This window comes from Protopterus annectens, chromosome 4.part0, assembly GCF_019279795.1.
Source record: "Protopterus annectens isolate FY-2018-M chromosome 4.part0, PAN1.0, whole genome shotgun sequence".
Taxonomy (NCBI): domain Eukaryota; kingdom Metazoa; phylum Chordata; order Ceratodontiformes; family Protopteridae; genus Protopterus; species Protopterus annectens.
In genome coordinates, this window is record NC_056733.1 from 154,101,978 (window position 1) to 154,124,520 (window position 22,543).

Consider the following 22,543-nt stretch of genomic DNA (forward strand, 5'->3'; position numbering starts at 1 on the left):
GCATGTGCCTCCATTTTTCCAAACTTAGTTATGTATTCATAGGAGAAGAAATGTGAATTGCAATCTGATTTTTCTCATTATTGGTCTTTGTAATTGAAATATCTGGATGATATATTTATTTTGCGGTTAGGACCTGAAGCAGAAATAGAAAGGTTTATAAATTACTTAAATCAGACCACTACATTTTTTCAGATTTACTAACTGTTAAAACTTTGAGAAAATGAGTTACTTAGACAATGAAACAATAAAGATCTACAAAGGTTTTTCATCAAACATTTTTAGAAAACCAGCATTTACTAGTAGTTATTTACATTTCAACAGTTTTCACACACTCAAACTTAAGAAAGGGTTGGTCAAGAGGTAATTTATTTGCCTTTCCAGAATGCTACTGGATGATAAATCATTTCAGAAAGAATGTGAGATACTAATTAAAATGTTTTTGGACAAGAGGTAACCAAGAAAGCTTACTATTGATATTTATTAGGAAATATACAAAATGAGACATGTTTGTTTCACCCCACTTATTAGAACAGGACTTGGAGGTTGCACTTCAGTTGAGGTAATGCCAAGAAAAAAAATGTAGAAGTCATTTGAGACAGCTTTGGTGGTAGAATACAATACAGGTAGTAAATACATTACAAATTTAGTAATAAAGAACTGGGCTATATTTAAAGCCAGTGACAAAATAGCCAAGGTCGCAGGGAAGAGCCCAATTTTGTTCATAAAACAGCTAGAAATATTAGAAATATTTTAGAAGCATGTAATAGAGGTTGTATTCCACCATGATTTGATAATAAAGGGACTCAACTGTGTTTTTTGCAAACAATGCAAGTATATTTTAATTAGCTGAATATATAGTGTAGCTAATAACAATAAATTAATTATTAAACCCAAACAAGATAACTGCCACAGCAAAGGGATTGTTTACTTAGCCATTTGTTCAACTTGTTCAGCATGCAATGTAGGAAAGACAGAAAGGTGATTACATAAGAAAATTTATGAATACAATTATGATATCAAAAATCAAAATGAAAAGAATGCTCTGTATAAGCACTTATTAGATTCAAATTTTAGAATGTTTCTTTTGATAGTTTGGAAATAATTCTTATGGATGGGAGAAGAGGAGCATGGGAAAATAGGCTTGAATATAAGCAGTTACTATGGCAGCTAAAATTTAATACTTCAACTCCCCCTGGATTGAATGAAAATATTTCTATTACCCTTGTTTTGAGGGCAAGAGTGGCCAAATTGTAAACACTTTTATAGTATAATCTTTAAATTATTGTGACATCCAATATTAGGGTGGTATGAATTCGTTTTCATATTTATTTTTTAAATGTATTTAATGTACTATTTAATAATAGCGTAATCAATTTTAATAACATAGTTTTAATAAAGATTTGTTTGCACAATGGTTACATGCATTTACAAACCATTCGTTAAAACTAGGCATTTTAATATGCAAATCATATATTTATGAAGCATATTATTGTTTTTAAAGGTTTTTTTTTCACTCTTAATGGGCATTGGTCCTTTTAAGGACATTTACTTGGTAATCAATTCTTTAATTTGCAATTAAGTATTTCCATATACGATAGGCATGGATTATTGGTTTATTTGTTCAGATGAAGGCCTTTGGGCATTGTGGGACGAAATCACTAAACTATGTTTTATTAAACATGTAGATTGCATGAACTACAGTTGATTTTTTCATTTCATTTTATCGTACTGTGATTCATCAGTTGTGTTGTCCATATTAACCTTATGCATAGTAAATGACTGGTTCTTAGTTTGCTACTGTGCAACTGCCGTATTTTGGATTTTTTGGTTACTACATCTCCATACTAAATTCATCAGCAGGAATTACTGATTTCCTTGAAAGATGAGCTGTCAACTAGTTCTTGCATGAGGATCACTTCACACTGAACATTAAAATATGTGATTATATAGTAGTGCAACCACAATGCAAGTAAGATGCGACTCCTCTAAAGAGGTAACTTGGTGTTGATGACCCACAATGCTTTGCAGTCATATGTAAATAATTGCCCATTACCTACTATGTCATCACACTTTGTGGTCATGGTTATAGGGACAAACTGAGCAAACAGTGAAACTAAAAAAAAAGAAATGAAAAAAAGTATAATCTTTATTTTTTGTAAAATCACTTGCAACTTTATTAACAGTGCAATGGGAAACCGAATTAGTTATAAAACAAAGATGACCCAAATATGATCAATTCACTTTAAGGTTCATACCTATAGGACTTGTAATTACAGGTCCTGAACTTCAAATACAGAATGTAATTATGGGTCCTGAACTTCCAGTGGGGGAAATTAATTATGGATCCTAAACTTTAACTGAGAAACATTTCTGACTTCAAAGAAGCTTACATTTTTCTGCACTCCTGTTTTCACTTCAACTCTATGAGGAGGCATGAAATGACTGTCCTTTTATTACTTTTAAGTGTCACTGTACAAGAATTTGAGTTAGCACAACACTTCTCACTACAGGGATCACAGACTGCAATTGGAATGGAATTATATCTTAGAAAATAGGAAATGAAATGACAAAGATCCTCAATGGTCCTAGTAAATCTGCCTCGCATTGAACCCGTGTACCTAAAAAAATGAATCACAGGATGAACAAGTACAAAAACCACAACGGAGATGCAAGGAGATAGATATCCACAACACTAAGGGAGGACTGACTTCACTTCCTTGTTATTTGTGGAAAATGAAAAATTAAAACACAAACATTACATTATTAAGCAACAGTAATAAACAATCCAAAACTTCAGATGTTAATTTCTCTTCTATGAAATTACCAAAGAAACAAACTCCAACAGGCTTAATCACCATAATAATTCAGCTTTAACTTATAAGTGCTTTCATCCACCAAATGGACTTCATCAGATCAACTTTTCAATAACAGCTTTAACCAATGGGAAACTAATTTTTATATATATATATATGTGTGTGTGTGTGTGTGTGTGTGTATATATATATATATATATATATATATATATATATATATACATATATATATATATATATATATATATATATATATACACATATATATATATATATATATATATACACACACACACACACACACACACACACACACACACACACACAAAAAGCACAAAGGATCATAAATCATGACTGACAACATCATATATAGTAATAAACCTAGCCTATGATCCAGTGTGTTTGTTTTGTAATGCTGACCAACTACCTCCTTTACCGGATTAAAATTCTGATAATGTCACTATTTGTTAAAGTAGGTTTTTGGCATCATCTCATTGTTTTAAATTTCAGTGAAGTGTAGTTTTGGTAATGCAAAGTAGACCCTTTGGGCTATCCTCCTTTTAAAATTAGAAATAGTCTTTCCTATATAAAAAAAGCTGACCCTTGAAGCAATGGACTCTGTAAAAAAAACTTTTTACTATTACAGTTCCCAGCCACCTTACTGTTATACCTCCTTTCCAGCCACCTTACTGTTATACCTCCTTACGTGTACTGGGGCAAATGAAAACATTTCTGCTGCTCATGATCTCTCAAAAGGTACAGAAAGGGGACCCACATTTAAAGGTACCAAGCTTTGCCATATTGTCCTTTTTGAATGCTCTTTCTAAATAAGACCCAGTATTCCTGTGTTTTTTGAGAACAAAATAAAGATTAGTATCCATAATCTGCTCACCAGTCTATTATTAGACAAAATGGAGCAGTTGTCACAAATTGTTCTTTTAATCTCATGGGAATCTTTACTGAAAGTTAACTTAAGGTCATACTTCTTCCCTTTGGAAAGTGTAGAGACTACTGAAATCATGTAAAAACGTCTTTGTGGTTCATATAAGGAAGTGTTATGCCTTGCTTTTTGGTCCTTAATAGGATCAAAAATAAGTCTGATGGTCCCACTTTCAAAATTACTCTCAAGCAAATCTCTGTGGAGGTCCTGCAGTTTCTTTAGAAACTTAGTGGTTTCTCTGGGTACACAAGCAATCCACATAACCTATGACTATTATATTCTGCTTAGTCATTTGTGAGTGCATGCTGCAGGCATAAAGCAGTAAGTTTATGTGGTTTTCAAAATAAATGCAGATCATCATAGATAAACGGTGTCTAGAAGATTAATTCTGGGCGGAGAGGTTTCCATTTATTATACAACTAGTGGCTGACAGATACAGTATTTCTGAAACCAGTATATAGCAGATGCTATGGTTTTAAATATTGGCATGATCTTACTATGTTTTAGAACTTCATTAAAATGTCAGAAAAAAATAAACTAACTGAATATAAATATTTCAGTACTCACCTGTCTGTCAGCGGGGTGATAACAAGACGTGGAGTGTTGCCAAGATATTCATAAGAGTATAAAAACTGAGCATCACAGATATTTGCAAAACAGTGTTTCTTCTCATCATCCCACCGGTGGCGCAGTTGTGAAAGCCAGATAAAGGCTTGAGAGTTATCAATCTGTACATCAGGAAACAAAGCAGCACATGTTAGTACTATCACAGACTTCAGCATAAAATCTTTGGACTGTCACAAAATAATGCCCTCTGTTGATCTCAGGAATAACAAAATACAAACAGGATCTTCAACCTGAGCGAATGAGACAGTGAAGCAGATAAGACTGACTTCAAAGCTTATTACAAACCCACCTTTTGTGCAATCATCTTTGATACTACATCTCGCGCGTGCACATCGATGGTACAGATAGTCATGATCTTCTGTCGATCTCCCTTGGACAATTGTCCTATCAACATTGTGATTAGTGTATTAAGCTGACCAACTTGCTTCTTGTAATAATCCTTCATAGCATTCTCATAGCCTTCTTCAAGTCTGGCAAAAGCTATGCCAACATCTGTTGTCCACCATATCTGTGTACATGTTAGTGCCACCTAAAAGAAAAAGAAAACTACTCTAAGCAACATTCACACAAGATTCACTGCTTAAAAGCCAACAAAGAAAGTTATAAAATTGCATACAGCAGATAAAGCATGCAAAAGAACTTGCTCTGTAACTACTGAGTATTTTTTAATGATGTAGTGCTACTAGAAAAGGACCAAGGAGTAGATTCCTTCTTTCTCAGAATGCATGTCACATTCTTTAGAATAATAATGATAATTACATGATTTCTGGTGTCTTTGGTCATGTTGCTACAGAAATATGTGGATAACGTTAATAATCTGAGAAAATAGGAAATTCCTGCTTATATGCTGGAAAGAAACATCTAGTTTTTGCATTTTATATGAACATTATTAAAACTATCAGGAAATATATTCAGCACATTGTTTTAAAGTTTATTTTTATATGAGACGTGAATAAACACCTCTTTGTAAAACAACACAAACCAATAGATTTTAAAACTCTGGCTGTATATACTGGACAATGACTGAAAAGGTGAGTACCAGACTGGCCAATTTACCTTCTCCTTTGTGGTCACTGGAGTTCATACGGCACTATTGTCACAAACTGCATCATGGAATGGCAGACTGCTATATTCCGGAGTTGACTCCATCATAGCAGTTTGGGTAAAATAAGGGGGTTCAAATCATAGCATTTGTTCAATGAAAAGTAGCAGTTTGTATATTTAAGTGAAAACTCTACAGCCTAGTTACTTAACTCTACTTAAAAGTAAATATTTACAATATTTTCAAAGCATAAAAAATGAAGTTATATTTAAAATATTCTGACTCGGAAGCAGTTCTACTTGTTAAGTATTAAGTTACTTTTTTAAATAAAATGTACAACACACTTCTGGGAAACAATCAAAGACATCAATAAAGATGGATGTCCTTTAAATTAGTTCTCTGTTGTTTCCGATAGTTTCCTCAGTTTCTTGCACTTCTGAGGAATAACGTAAAACAATACATTTAGTTTGGAGATAAATGAAGAAGCCACTAGATAATGGTGTTTGTATTCTTTAAAAATTGAGGTGATATTTAAATCCTTTTTTATTTTTTTTATTTAATTAATTTGTTAATTAGGCAAGCCCACAAACCACAAGTGTGTCTTTTCAAGGGCAACCCAGCAGCAATTTACTGGCTAACTGGCTTACTCAGAACCAAACAGTCTGTCAAAGGAGACGGAAGGAACCAAAGCCAAGACAATAGGAAAAGCTTGCTGGCAGCTCATAGTCTTAGCTCTCTGTGTTATACTGCCAGACAAAAGATGGCGGGGTAGTGTACATACACACACAAAAAGCATGAGCGCAAAATGGTGATGCTGACATTTGTGAAAGAGACTGCCTCTTTTGATAGGATTACATATGGAAATTACAGTAGTCAGGCACATCCTGCAACCAAAAATATATGAAATTGCTGCTGAATGAGATACAATACCACTTCTGACAGTTACATCACACTTGGACAGTTACCAATATGAAGATGTAGACCATGTGACTTAAAAACTAGACCTATGTAAAATATTTCAATACTTATTGGTCTTTCCAAAGGTATAGAAGGTTATAAAACTGATCACTGTTAAAAAGTTCAAGCTTAAAAGGGCTTTCCAGATGTACAGAAGGCCTTAATATACTTTTTTTAATTCTAAAAAACTACCTACCTGGTAGTCTTAAGTCTCAATGTGACTGAAATTTAAAGAGCCTGTCATATGAGTTAGTGGGAGGCTGGCATAATGGTTAAGATGTTTACCTAATAAACACAAGATGTAGAGTTTGATTCTCATATGGGGTAATTGATTAGGCTTACAAATAGTCAATATGTAGATAATAGTGTTTCTATCCTTTAAAAATTAAGATGATGTTTAAATCCTATATAGATAAACAAGCAAAAAAATAATATTCCTTGGTGCAATGTATAAATTCATGAGTTAAGCAAAATGAATTATATTCTGTTTCATCAGAGAAGCAACCACAGGCTTATTCTACTGGAAACCCAATTAAAACTATGTAACACTCATTGAGAAACAGCCATCAGAAAACAATAAATCACATCATCCATGCAGTGAATCTTTACTCAAAAAAAAATCAAAATTAATGTTTTTGTTCCCACAAACATACCCAGTTAAGTGAAAACAAATGTTTTGTGATGCTGTGACACTGATAGGTCAGCACTTCACTGTTAACGTCATGCTGAAGATCATTAAGTAGGAAAAAGAAACGCTGTAATTTCTGACAAGAGGAGCCCACATTCAAGCAAAATGGTCTTTGCAAGTGGCCAAAAAGGTTAAAGCTAATATAAATATATATATATATATATATATATATATATATATATATATATATATATATATAATATGGATTGTGAGACTCACAGAAGAATCCTATAAAATCTTAGAATGCTCAGGGACAGGTGCAGATACCTCCCCTCCCTTATCAGGTCATATTAGCCATAGTGCCTGAATGTACTCTCTCTTATTAAAACCACTCATTAATGAGAGGACATCAAGCCACTGCCTATAGAATTAATTTACTTAACAAATAAGTGGAGTTCTGATCCACAAATTCCTTAGATCCAGTGTAAGGCAAATTAAGAAGGCAATAAGACAAGTATCTTTGTTCTCTGTTTCTACTTCTCTGTATACATTCTCATGAAATAATGATGCAGGGCTACGCCTTTCTCATGGACATCAATTGATGCTTAAAATGAAAGGCTTGTTTGTAATAACTAATGAAAAATAAAGAGAGCTCATTAAATAACTCTGTTCTGTGAAATATCTGTTTTCAGGATTCCTGTTGTTTAGATTAACTACACTGTTAAAGTGAATTATAAAGCTGTAAGACAAATTCCTCCTTCTACAGCTGTTGAGAATTAAATGGCAAGGATGCAAACATGAGAATGCAATACTTAACTAAATTCTGTAATTTATAAACTGCTCAGATGCAGTACTACTTTGGCTGTCTCTGCAAGATACTGTTTTTAATAGAGTAGAGGATGCTAGATTGTCCCCCATTTAGTTGCATTACAGACAAGCTATTCCCATCACTAACTACTATCAAATTACTAAAAGGAAGGGAATAGCATTTCCTTCCCTATGGGCAGGAGGGTCTATATTAGATCAGCGAACGCTGATTGATCGAACTTATGTAAGCGAAAGCTTAAAATATCGAAGCAACAGAAACCCGAATTTTTTCCTAGGGAAAGAATTCAGTTGTCCATTTCTGTTGCTTCAGTATTTTCAGTGCTGTGGTGGAAAGTTACGGGTCGGGTTCAGGTAAGTGTGCAATTGTGTGGCTGTGAGTGTTAGGGCAGGTTAGGTGAGTTAGGGTTTGGGTGTGGGTTAGGTATGTGTGCGATTGTGTGGAGGTGAGGGTTAGGGCGGGTTAGGTGAGTTAGGGTTAGGGAGCGGGTGAGATGAGTGTGCGATAGTGACAGACTTTAGAGTTAGGGTTTGGGTTAAGGTAAGTGGATAGTTAGTGGTGTGTGTATAGTTTAGTGTAGGGTTAGGTGTCAGATTTTAGGTGTATGTGTGTCAATTGATGTTTGTTTGGTGTGCTTGTGTTATGTGTATGTGTTTTGGATCAGCGATTTTATTCCCTAGGAAAAAAAATCGCTGTTCTGACAGTTCGAGATTGTAAGCTTTCACTTACATAAGTTCGATCAATCAGAGGTCGCTGTTTTAAGCGTTCACCGATCTAATATAGACCCGGGCAGGAGCAGGTTGAGTGTACATGACTGAAAGAGGAGTACCTTTATTAAACTAAAGCTTGGGTTCTATATCAGCATTAACAAGCAATTAGTAAAAGAAAAACAGAATCATGTTATTATAACCTGCTACAGAATAAAAAGGTGTGAGGTAATTATTCATTTTTTGGTGATAATTTCTTCTTATGGGAAGGTATGCAATACACCAAGTTCAGTGACTAATAAAAATGCATAATGCACCAAAGAAACTTCAAGCATTAAAGAAGGATATGTTATTAACAGAAAAGAAACTATATTCAGAGGCTAAACTGAAGAAATCTTGGCTGCAATGGGTGTCAATGCTGGAGTGTTGGTAAGCTGGGGGGGGGGGTCCCAGTTTATATACAGATCAGTAATGGTAACTTAGGTGGTGGTCTTACACAAAAAAGAGCAGGTAGAGTGACTTTCTACTTGAAGTACATAATTCTAAAGCTGAATGCTCAAAATGAAGATTATACATAGGCTTTTGAACATATCTCAGACAAATTTAAAGACTAGCTTTCAGAGTTACAGTACAACAATGGAAAGGTGAGGAACTTAGTTCTGGACCTAGGCTGAACAGAACCTTTGGTAGCAGGGACTCGCATATCAATTGCCAAAGAAAGCAAATTGAATTTAATCAGCCAGTTCATCCACAGAAACTTAAATATCAAAGTAAAGGGGGGAGTTCATGAATAAGTTGATGATTTGCTGAATATGCTGAAGAAACACTGCCTTATTTTCCCTATATCAACTTTCTTTTATTTTGTCTTAATATATAGGTTCATAGGTTCATACTAGGCTATCTGCCCTAGGGCATTTATAAGCCTAGCCAGAGTGTGTTTGGCTTTCGCCACCCATTTTAAATTAATTTTGCTATGCCCTTTTTCGAGGTTAGTATACTGTGCCTCTAACAGTGACACAGAAGTGATACCCAGGGTAAACCTACGATCTCCCATCCACTCATCAAGATTCCTCTTGAAGAGAGTCAATGAGGGACTCTGCCTAACCTGGACTGGGATTTTATTCCAGAGTGAAGGGAGCCTCTGGGTTATGAATCTGTCCCTCCAGCATGTCCTATTTATTTCAGTGCTGAGGTTCAAGTCTCTCGAGCGTGTAGCTCGATGGGATTTGGATTTTCTGATGTGCAGCATGTCCATTAATTCCGGGTTGGACATGGCTTTATACGTCAGGCACAGATCGCCTCTGAGCAGGTGGTATGCCACTGAGTACAGCTGGAGTTTCTTTAACCGGGCAGCATATGGCATCTGTTTGAGCCCTTTGATCCTCTTGGTGAGGTACTTTTGGGGTCTTTCCAGTTGCTGCAGGTGTCTGGTAAGGTACATCCCAAAAGGGGCATTGTACTCAATTATGGGCCTGATGAGGGATGAGTAAAGAGGCACAATGACCTCCCCTGATCTAGATGTGAATCCCTTCATGATTAGGTGGGCTATATAAAATGTTTTTCTAACCACTTTGGCCACGTAGTTGTCAAATGAGAGATTGCTATCAACTTGGGTCCCCAGGTCCCTAATTACTTCTTCCATACTTAATGGATTACCACCTATGTGGTAATTTGTGGGCACTTTGTTTTTGCCAAAGGGGATGACTATACACTTTTTGGCGTTTAGCTTGAGGCCATGGCTCTGGCACCAGTTGTCTGTTTCTATGAGGCCCTTTTGGAGGATGCTTGTGTCGGCTGGAGAGTCAATTATGGCGCCCAGTTTGCAGTCATCTGCGAACTTGGTCAGCCACAGTCCTTCTGTGTTGGCCTGTACCTCCGAGAAATATATACCGAACAAGAGAGGTCCCAGGACTGAGCCTTGTGGGACACCACTTGTAACTGATTTGGAATCTGATATGGCTCCAGCAATTCTAACCATGTGGGTTCTGTCTTTGAGCCAGTTTGCAACCCATCTAGTGACATAGGGGTTTATATTTAAGCTGGTGAGCTTATCTATAATGCCCGAGTGGGGTATTGTATCGAAGGCTTTTGCGAGGTCCAGGTAGGCTGTGTGGACCACCTTCCCCTCGTCAATGGCCTTGGTGACTGTCTCAAAGAAATCGACCAGGTTTAAGAGGCAGGATCTGCCCTTAACAAAGTCGAACTGGGTAGGATCCAGTGTCTGTAGGTCCCCAATATCTTTATTTATGAGGTCCATGATGATCCTTTCCATAGCTTTGCAGACCAAGCTAGTCAGGCTTATGGGGCGATAGTTTCCAGGATCTGTTGAGGCACCACCTTTGTGGAGAGGGACCACTGTTGCTGTACACCACTCTTTGGGTACATATCCTGTAGTAAGGCTGAGATTGAACAGTAGTTTTATGTTTGGGTTTAGCTCTTCTTGGAGTTCATGTAGCACGCAGCCCAGGACACCGTCTGGTCCCATTGATGCTGTGTTTTTTGCTTTGGAGAGGGCGGTTCTTACCTGAGCATCTGAGATGTCAGGGGGGCAGCACACTGCTGGGATAGATATTTGCCCTTTTGGTGGGGGGGGGGGGAGTTTGCGCTGAACCTGTCAGCTAGGATGTTGGCAATGTCTGTGGGTTCGGTGTATTTTTTGTCATTTTGGACTAATTCTGAGCATATCTGGGAATTCCCACCCAGGTTCCTGACATAACTAAAGAAAGCCTTGTGATTACCCTTAGTGTCCTGTGCAATTTTTCTCTCTAAGCTGGCCTTAGACGATTTTATGAGTGCCCATAGTTTTTTGCTAATACTGATCAGAGATGCCTTCCCTTTTTGGGATTTTGCTCTATCATGTAGTAGCTTCCTCCTTCTATTGTATAGTTTGTTTATGGCTGGGGTCCACCAGACAGGACGTCTGCTTTTGGAGGATTGGGTCTTGGTTTTATTTGGGATTGCATGATCCATGCATTCCTGAAGGTGTTCATAGAATGTGTTTATAAAGGATTCTGCAGTTTGGGCCATATTTTCCACAGGCCCGGGGGCTTTGAAGGATTCCACCTCGATTTTGAGGAGTGTGAAATTTGCTTTAGAGAAGTTTTTCACTGTGGTTTTCTGGGCAGGGGGTGGGGTCGGGATGTGAATATCCAGTGAGATTAGTTTATGGTCTGATCTTACCAGTGAGGGATACACTTCTGGTCTGGAGCATAGAGTCCCCATGTTGGTAATGATCAGGTCCAGTATGTTTTCCCCTCTTGTGGGAGTGGTAACAAGTTGTTGCATAGCATTTGAGTTTATAAATTCTAGGAACCTTTGGGCTAGGGTGCTGGAGCTAGAGTAATGCTCCCATGTTTGGGTAGTTGAAGTCGCCCAATATAATGGTGTTTGGCCAGTGTATGTTACTACAAAGTACATTTTCCCTTCTGATGAAACACTTTTGCAACTTTCTGAGAGATTCCATGATAATTCTCCACACATTTATTCTCATCCTTTGATTTAAGACATGCACATTAGAGAAACAGAGATCATCTCTTACAAGAAGACAACAAAAATGCAAACATGGAAAAGCTGTTATTAGGGAAACTCAAATGCAAAATAATTAGCACAATCGTGAAAAACTGGAGTGTAGAAAATGTATTAGGACTACATACTTACTTGTAAAATTAATAGGGAACTTATTTATTCCCATAGAGGAATCATAGGCACTAAGTAATCTAAATAGGGTCTGTAATAGCATGATAGAGCTAAGAGGAAACTATCCCATATTTATCATCACAGAGACGCAGAGTAATCTTAACAGGGTATTTCATGCCAAGAAAGAGTTACTCAAGGTTAATACTTCAGAGCTGATGCAGAATTTGGGGGAGGGGGACTTTTAGCACTCCAGTTAGTAATAGAAATGGCCAGTTATGAATTTTAAAAGCTGGAAATGCAGAGGTTACCATAATTTCAGATTAAGAGAGTTTGCACATGTGATCATGAATATCCTAATTAGAAATACGAAAAGAACATTCTATTGGTTATTGAGCAAGTCACATATTTCCTTTTTGTAGAGATCCCAACTTGGCAGTGAAGATTTTAATTATGTCAAGTTTGCTATGGATTTGCAACAGAATATCTAGGAGAAAAAAAGCTTTTTTCACAGAGTAATGGCCTGAAGTTTGGAGAACTCTTGGGGAGGTGCATTAATGATTTATTTCTTGACATGGCTTTAAAAGCTATAGTACGGGGGGGGGGGTGTTTTTAACTGAATGCACCAGGCAACAAATACTGTAGTCTGATACCAGAATCAGAAAAGAACCCTCTGGGGCCTGGCACTTAAAAAATTATAACTCGCCTCATGTTAGATTACAAGGTGTTGCCATAATTTTGTAAATACTCATTCCAATCCATACCAATTCATAATGATCAGGCTTAGTCAAGATCAAGTGCAGATCAGACCATCTGATGATATAAACTGAACCAAAGACAGGTAACCCAAGAAGATATCAAAGCCAATTCTATAATACTGCTGGACATAGTTGCAGCTTTTCTCATGCTCTGATGGCAGTATCTTCAAACCGCCATTAAAAATATTGGTTTGGATAACTCCCTTTGCTGGTAGCTGTTAATATTATGTCACTGCAGGTAATAGGTAATTCACAATTGTCTCCTCCTTTCCCTGTAGAAATGGGAGCTAGACATTCCTGCCTTTTCTCTTTCTTTAATAATTTCAGCAACTGATTCTCTGTCTAGAAGTCAACTAACTCAGTTTTAGATGTAAACATTGCCTCATTTTACTTAGGGGAACCATCTTTGCCTATAAATAGATGACTGTCTTATGACTGCAAGAATGTGGTTTTATTACATATACTGGACATTTTGTATATACTGGGTACCTTGTTAAAACTGTTGGGAGGGTGGCCTAATGGTTAAGGTGTTTGCCTTACAAACACAAGGTGCAGGGTTTGAGTCTCACAAAGGATAATTGGCTAGGCTTAAAATGGCTCACAAAGGCAATTAGCCTAGTACTAATCTATGAATCTATGTACAAACTGGTATAAATCCCCTTATTTGAAGTTAAAGTTCTCACTGCTACCTTGGCTGTCATATTCTCTATCTTGTTACTTAAATCTCTTTCTTTTCCTTTGGCTAAGGAAATCTGAGATTAACTTGGAAGGATTTCAAGCTTGATAAGAACGACTTACAATTTTGGTATAAATTACAGATGCCATGTTCATAAACTTTGACAAAGCATACAACATCAGGTTCAGGTAGTGTATTGTTGATTAAAATGCTTATAAAATAATACAGACATAATCTTCCCTCTACCAACATTACATTAAAATCCAATATTAGTTACTATGCAGAAAGTCATGGGAACTTTCATAAAGTTTACAAAATACAGAGAGTTACTGAACCTCTTTTTGGTGGCATCTTAGAAAAAGACAGCTAGAAAGTGCCATACTAAAATGTAAGGCAGTTATAACAGGTTGCAGCAATTAAAAAATCAGTCCTTGAATCTACTGTACAGCACATTTTGGAAGGCAGCAGAGCTCTCTTTACCTTCTCACTGAATTTACATCATAAACCTATAAAGCAGTTACTTTTAGCTACTGTTTGTCATTCCAGTGCTGGCAGGTTTGCAAGGAATCCGGGAGCAGAACTGGCAAGTTATCTGTTCTAAGAGGAAGGAAACAGCTATGTTAGCGTGATTACACACAACTGGATCAATGCTGGAAGATTCTCTTATTTAATTTCCATTCTTGAGGATCTGCCCTGGCCCTGCTAATTTTGTCTGCCACTGCATTTTGCTCAGACAGAACACAAGAAGCCTAGCCTGTTGCTAAAATGCGACTTCTCAATATACCATAGCTAGCCTACACAGACAGTAAGACATGGTGTCCCCCTGCTTAAGTACCACATCACTGTGGTGTTGTCTGAGAAAACTGTCAAGGTTCCTGGGGACAAGTGGTAGATAGATTCTACATCATGGATCACAATTTAACATCTCCTTCACATTTATATGCTTCGGCTTCTCTCATTTTTTCCAAAGGCAGTTATCTGGAAACAGCTTCCCATGGGAAATCTGATACATCTGTTGTCACAGATTGGGTGGGAAGTTTAAAATATAATGGTAGACATCAATTCAGGGAAATTTGTTCTATCCACCAAAAAATGTCTCTTTTCACAAATCATTAGAAAGCACTGACTTTTCTCATGTGTAACTAGGCTAAAGGAATTATGAACATCATAAGAGTTATGAACCATGATACCCTAAGAAATTCCTTTGCAGAATTTGAGACTGCTGGGAGAAGTCCAAACATATTTTCAGATAAAGATCCACTTTTTTCTTGAGTCCAGAATGCTTTTTGCAAGGAGGAGTCTAGAAGGCATTCTAGAAAAATAATTCTCAGAAGTGATCAAAAAGGATTTTTGATTATTGATCTAGAATACCAAGTCAATGAAGAGATTTCTTACTTATGGAAGAGACTGCTGGCATCTGGAAAAAGGATAAGTAAGTCATCTAAATAAGGAAAGATGTGGATGCCAGCAGCCTACAATGGGTCATCAGAGGGACTATAGAGTTTGTAAACACCCTTGGAGCAGAGGATAATCCAAGAGGCAATATAAAAAAACTGATTATACAGTTTTCTGTGTCTGGGTTACTTAAAGTTTTTGAAATCTGTGACAATGAGGATTGGATGATAATCATCTTCCAAGACTAATGTTACAAGAAAGCTCAGCAGACAAAAGAGGTAACAGACATTAGAATATCAACACCCTGAAATTTGGAACCTTTACAAATAGTTTGAGGAGGGATAGCTAACATTGATCTCCAAGAGGGTTCCTTCTTTGGTAAAATACCCCTCTGGGCTGGTGGCTTTGGCTCTGTGACTCCTAGGTAAGCAATTGATTAATGGAAAAATAAACAGGGAAGTCTGACTGGAAGACTGGGGAGGAATTTCTTGAAAATTAGGCAGGCTTTCTCACTGATATATAAATCCCTTCTGCACAACTCTTAGAACCATTTATTTGTTGCATTTCTTTACCAAAGTAGAAAACAGGACAGATTTAAAGGAGAGGCAAGAAGAGAGGGAGGCGAAGGAAGAATTCAGTAATACACCATTATTTGTGGTTTGGCCTCTTTTCTGGAAGGCAGCTTTTTTGTTAGAACATTCTGCCACTTTTTGTTAAAACCCTGCTTGCCAGAGGTTTCATGGGATTGGTCTGCTCTGCTTTTGATAATGACAGTGGAGGATTTTGAAGCTTTAAAAAAGGAGGGCTGAAAAACTGTAGTAATTTCCAGAATAAACTTCCCCCTCCTTCAAATTGCTTGAGGACCTGGGTAGCACAATCTCCAAAAAGAACCTATTTACCCAAAGGAGAATGTAAGATTTCAGATCTAACGTGTTCAGAAAATCTCTGATTAAGATCCCAAGCAAAACACCCCATAATAGTAGCAGTAGCAGCTGCTTTGGATACAGACTCAGCACAATCATATATACACCTTAAAGCATGTTTAGTCACCTGTGGAACAATAGACACAGGAGAATTCAGATAAAACCTACTTCCTGAAGGGGTGAAGAGACAGAAAAATACCTCTCAAAAAAAAAAACATATTTTAACACGGATGTAGAAGAATAAATTCTCTTAAAATCTGTCAAAAGCTTTCCCATCTTTATCTGTAAGGGAATGATTAACATTAACAAGATTTATTTATTCATTTGTCTTTGTTTACAAGGAAAGTCTAACTGGACAGTGCCCATTTGTGTTTACAAATGCTTATAATCAGAAACAAGGTTTTACACAATGGGTTACATTCATACATTCAGAGAAAGAAGTTGGTACATTAGTGTGTGTGTGTGTGTGTGTGTGTGTGTGTGTGTGTGTGTGTGTGTGTGTGTGTGTGTGTGTGTGTGTGTGTGTGTGTGTATACACATGCACTCTCTTGTTTTATATATATATATATATATATATATATATATATAAATTATATAGGACTCTCCATCGAGCACACGTTTCACCGAAACATAAACCACCGAACACACTTTCGCGAAAGTGTATTTATTGGAGAAAAAAAAAACCCAAAATATTAAAAAATAAAAGACTACTCATGTTTATGCAGGGGGCAAGCCCCCTGCACGCCCCCATGTGGGGTCTGTGCCCCCCACACCCCCCTATTTTAATATTCTCACTCCGTGATTGCACTACAGTGGAGAAAAGGGAATATTCCCTTATCCCCACTGTATAGCAATCTAAGCAACAGTTTTAGTTTTACAATCTACACCACATGTTGATGTACAAATAAATCTACATGCAAACAACTGTTTGCTTACTTACCTTCTGGCGAAAGTGCATTTTCGATAAAATGCACTTTCGCGAATTTGAGCTCGTCCATTTACATTTTGGTGAAATGTGTGTTCGATTGAGAGTCCTAGAGCCATACATATATATGTGTGTGTGTGTGTGTGTGTGTGTGTGTGTGTGTGTGTGTGTGTGTGTGTGTGTGTGTGTGTGTGTGTGTGTGCGTGCGCATGTATATAATCATGTTCTTTTACAATAGAGAGAGTGCTGACAGCATTTATTACATTAAATTTTGCTTTGACATTTGTCATTGGGCTTGGCATATTTAACATTCAATTCTAGGGGTTAGGATGTAGAGGTATTAGGAAGTTCTAGTGTAATACATTTAGGATGAGTGAGAGAGCTAAAAGTGAGTTGTATTACTGCTGGGTAAATATAGAAGGATAACGTGTCGTGGGAGTGAGATATAGTACATATAGTGAAGAGAGACAGGGAGATAGTGTGTTTTGGGATGTAGGGGAAAGTGAAATTGCCTAATAGCAGCTGAACTAAAAGAAGAAACAGCTGCAGGGTCAGATCTGGTATGAGAAAATAAATACTTGTACGATACAGGAACATTATAAAGTCTATCTGCTCTTTTTGGAACTGAATGTTGATTATCTTTCATACTGTAGGCTTCCTCATAAATATCCTCCAAGGCAGCCAAGAGAGGAGGAACAGGTGTGGTTAGCGAAACATCCATTTGAGCCATATCATAATAATTATTATACGATAGAACATCAGCTTGTTCCCACTGAAATAAATTGTCTGTTCTAGGCAGAGCTTCAGAAAGGGAACATTCTTCAAATGGAAATTCTACAGAAATACTTTCCTCAAAATCGGAATATGGGATATGGTCAGAAAGAACAGAAGATGCCCTGTCCCCTTCTTTAACATGTTTCAGTAATGAGGAAATCTTTCAAACTGAGTCTGCTGATCTATTATTTATAATGGAGGTCATTGTCAAGAGATTTTAAAGCATGCAACAATTTTTTTTTTTTGCCAGGAAAATGAATTGACTAATTGATAGTCTTTTGTTTAACAGGAAAGTCCGACTGGGCACAAGTCCCATTTCATTGGAGGCCAGGGGAAAAACCTCCACATATGTACATTTTTACAGTGAACAGCCATAACAAATTAAACCCTTTAAGCAATACTTTGCAGGTAATATTGAGAAATAAATTGTGGAAACATTTATCAAGTACATTACAAGTTATAGTATTGTAACCTAAATTAAAGACACGTTAGTATGTAATAGCGAGATACAAGAGCAGTGATGATGCTCATGGATTCAGTATGCATATCAACATAGATGAGGCTGGATGTCAGGAGAGTAACAACAATAAATAGAGAAGAGGGTGGGTGGGTGGGTATAAGCAAAAGAATCAAGGAAAACTAAGTAGAAATTGTTCTAAAGGGGAGGGGGAGATAACAATAGATGAGGAGGGTACAGGGGGTGTAGTAGTAGGACAGGATAGGATTAAGGAACTAGATTAGTTGGAGGAGCAGCAGTGGAGGTAAAAGATCCCAAATTGGTCTTAATCCACTGGAAAAGTCTTTTATAAAGCCAAATGTTAGCTTTTTTATTTCTTCCTTAGACGAGCATCTTGGGTATCTTCCGTAGGCTATACAGGGAAGCACTCTCTGCTGAAAATCCCATGAGTGAAGAAAGCAGTTCTATTATATCCACTGACGACACCTGAAAAGTCACAGAGGATATGGCTAAAGCCCCAGTCCATCAGTGGCCAAAGGGACTATACTAGAGGGTTCTGGGGAAAAAAAAGGTTATTGGTTTGAAGAACTACCAATGGTCACTACAGAATCACCCACCAGCTGCTGAGGCACTGACTGAGCCATCTTTGAAGGCAAGGGTTCCTTTTTGCTTTTTTCTTAGATAAACAGAGAGAGAAAGAAAGAGGCAAGGTACTGTTAACTTCTTCCATGATATAGCCAAAAATAAAAACTGGACTGCGTTAAGTACTGCTGAGAGGAGTTGGTAAAAAGGTAACTTGTCACAAGTGTAAGTGTACATAAGCACCAAAAGCACTTAAAATCCCATGTATGAATGACAAGGCCAGTAAAATACATCAATAATAGCAAAAAGCAGTACACTTTTCCACAGAAAAAGTGATGGAGAAAAAAAAATAAACAGCAATCAGACAACCCTAAACTGGCAATTGACAATAAAGAATTAAAAATAGTGATAATTAAGGTATTCTTAAAGGAACCCAATGCATTTTCACACAAAAATACTAAACAGTGTGGAAGGAATACCCTAAGGGGAACATCTGCTCAGCAATGGAAGAAAACATTGACCATCAATCATCTTAAGCCCAGATGGAGCACTGTTTAGGGCAACAAGAAAGTATTGAAGATGTCTGCACTGAGGCTGTGGTTTTCTCCCTTAGGATCTCAAGCTTACAGCAGCCTGGACTAATGCGTAGAAGAGCCAAAGGCTTTGGGAAACTGGCCAGCTGTTATATCCTTAGCAGGATATAACCCCTATAGCTAAGGCTAGTGTAACAGCGATTTATCACAAATGGCCTAGATAAATGTATATCCCAGAAAGTAACCAAGTGAGATATTTTCCCCAGAGAGTAAGCAAGACAGAAGTACTTTTTGCAAAGTCACTGAGATAGATGCATACTCCTGTAGAGTAATCCAGGAGAAAAGCACAAGTGCCCACAGCGAAGACTAACTTTATTAAATCAGATTTAGCGCTTTCGCCCAAAGGTAATAAGAACTTCTTCAGAATACAGCATAAAATGAATGCACCATATTTATACACAAAACCACTCCCCCATTTCAACATGTAACCAATTACTTTCTTAATTCCCCCAGAACACTTAGTTAAAATCAGGACTACATTAAAACAAACTAAAAATATGACCCACAGTATTTTGTACCAGTCAAACCAAACTATGTCACAAAAATATACAAAAAACATCAATTCAAGGCTAGGCTATATGCTGTTGATGAAAAGTAATTTTTCATTTTTATTTTTACAACATATACATAGCCTTCAATTTTAAGGCACTACTGATGGAATTTATAACACTGAGACCAGTGAACACTGTAGCTTGGCACTTAAGTTGCCACTTCATTTCCTTAAACTCCAAAAACAAATCTGAAGGCCCACCCCTGGGTCCCAAGTCCACATGGTTTATAAGGGTGAATTTAAAATAATGGGATGAATAGTTCTTAATATGCTTAAATAAATTATTCTTTTTGTCTTTTTCCTAATGTATTGATGTTGATAAATCCTTTCTCTTAAACTTCTTATGGTCATACCAATATAAATCCCTCGCATACCTGACAATTCACAATGTAGACAACACCTTTACTACCACAGTAATATTTACGGAAAAGTTTTATAGTTCCAAACTGCCCAGGGTTACACTAGCCCCCTCCAAAATGGGTTTTCACTGCCCACAGTGTCCACACCTAACCATCCCACCTTCTCCCTTGTTCCTGATAGGTCTTTCAATGACTGTTTTAAAACAAGTGTCTTTTTCTATACCATCATAGGTTTGTCTCCTACCTTTTTAAAATGTTCTTGATCAATAGGAAAGATGTTCCAGTTCTTATTAATAATACCTTTGATCTGGTCAAAATGCAGGTTATAAGGTAAGATCAAAGCCCTGTTTTAAATGGCATATTTCTCATCAATCTAATACTTTTGCCACTGGTTCCTAACAAAGGGACAAATAACCCTCCTTTTCTTTTACTAATTATCTAATTTTCTATATCACGAACGAACTCTCTGGGCTAACCCCCTGAATTACAACATATCCTTCAGCTTGTTGCACTCCTGTTCAAATAACTGGTCATTACTGAACATACATGCCAACCTGACATATTGCCCCATTCGCCAAGGATTTCTTCTGGTGAAGGGGATGCCAGCTATAAGTGCAACAACCTGTTGGAATAGATGGGCTTTCTGTATAATGTGGCTATGAATTTCCTTCTTGCCCTGCCCATGATAATCCTTATATCCAAATAGTTAATAGTTTCACAATCAAAATTCATTTCCAAAAACCAAGTCGAATTACTAAGGATCTCAAAACATTCCTCCAACTTCTCCTTAGCCTTGTTCCAAAAGCTAATAATGTTGTCCAGGAATCTACTATGAAGACTCAAACATTCTGAAAAGATTGAAGGAAAAATCACTGTCTTTTCCCAATAGGCCAGGGCTATATTCGCAAAAATGGGGGCACATGCTGCCCCCATTCCCACCCCACTTTTTTGTCTAAATAACTGCTGTTCAAAAAGGATAAGTTGTTTTCCAGAATACATTCCATTAGCAGCCTCAATGTTATGGACCGGGAATGACTCAAGTCAGAAAGCTGACAAAGTATTAAAAAAACACAACTAAAACACTGTAAACCTCAGAATAATGAAACAGATGAATGTCAGCAATCCAAAGGACACCACAGTTTATTCCAAAATAGTTAAGCGCTTTCCTCTCCACTACAGAGACTTCCTCAGAACAAAACATTAGCCTCACCCAACCAACTTAAATACCCCCACACATTATTCAATTAAACAATTAAAATTTAAAACTGTATCGTAACATTCAACATAACATTAAAAATCTCTAAGAATACATTTAAAAAGTCCTAAAAATATTAAATACATAATATTGCACTTTTAACCATGTATATCACTCTTTTACTGTTACAATTATAAAGACCTCTAATATACAGTTTTTGTCCATTTACCTTAAAGTGGTCCTCAGTTTCCAAATGTTGACAAAAAGAACAAGCATTACATTTAAAATTCCACACTTTTCTACTTGTCTTCTGTGTAGGTCTTATACCCTCTAAAATATTCTTAATACATTTATCTCTTCTCAACACATACTTAGGGTTCTTGCCTACTTTGGAACCTTTATTAGCATCAAATTGCAAAATTTCCCAATGGTTGTTTAACACCTCTATGATGGAATTAGCCATCCCATTGTAGGTCAACACCATATACAAACTGAATTCCCCCCTTGGCCTCATACTACTGGCATTCTGAACAAAACCATAACCCAAAATTGGTTTGTAAATCCCCTCATTTCGCTTAAATATAACCTCTTCAGTGAGCTCCTAAATGTCAGGAGTGTCCCATTTTCTACATTGGAAAAACTAGTAGGAAATTAGTAGGAAACTAGTAGGAAATTAAAGACCAGGATGGGTGAACACTTAGGGGACATCAGACATGCTAGGTGGACAAGTGCATTGTTTAGACACATAAGTGAAAATTCCTCACATCATTTAAAATTTTTGGTCCTGCAGCAATTAAAGGAAGATGAGAAAGGGGGCATTTTGGACATACATTTAGACCTTATGGAATTAAGATGGCAATTGTTCATGAATGCCTCCCGATATCCAGGCATAGCATTGCCAGTGTTTTAAAACTTGATCAAATTACAGGTTAAGCCTTAGGGAGTTTTTAATTTTCAAAATATTTGAGTTTAGAATGTAGTTAACAGTTGATTAATGAGAGAGCTAAGTGCAATATTATGTATTTAATATTTTTAGGACCTTTAAATGTATTTTTTAGAGATTTTTAATGTTATGTTAAATGTTACGATACCGTTTTAAATTTTAATTGTTGTTTAATTGAATAATGTGTGGGGGTATTTAAGTTGGTTGGGTGAGGCTAATGTTTTGTTCTGAGGAGGTCTC

At 36.8% G+C, this 22,543-nt stretch overlaps 1 protein-coding gene across 1 annotated transcript in view; it reads right to left on the bottom strand.

Moving 5' to 3' along the window:
- The window catches only part of DNAH9 (dynein axonemal heavy chain 9), a 3,419,770-nt gene that overhangs the window by 2,004,198 nt on the left and 1,393,029 nt on the right, over nt 1-22,543 (bottom strand). Inside the window, exons 25-26 of the mRNA XM_044069722.1 lie at nt 4,670-4,909; nt 4,321-4,481 (exon numbers count right to left, since the gene is read on the bottom strand). Of these exons, the coding sequence (XP_043925657.1) occupies nt 4,321-4,481; nt 4,670-4,909 (401 nt within the window). The remainder of the gene's footprint in view (nt 1-4,320; nt 4,482-4,669; nt 4,910-22,543) is intronic.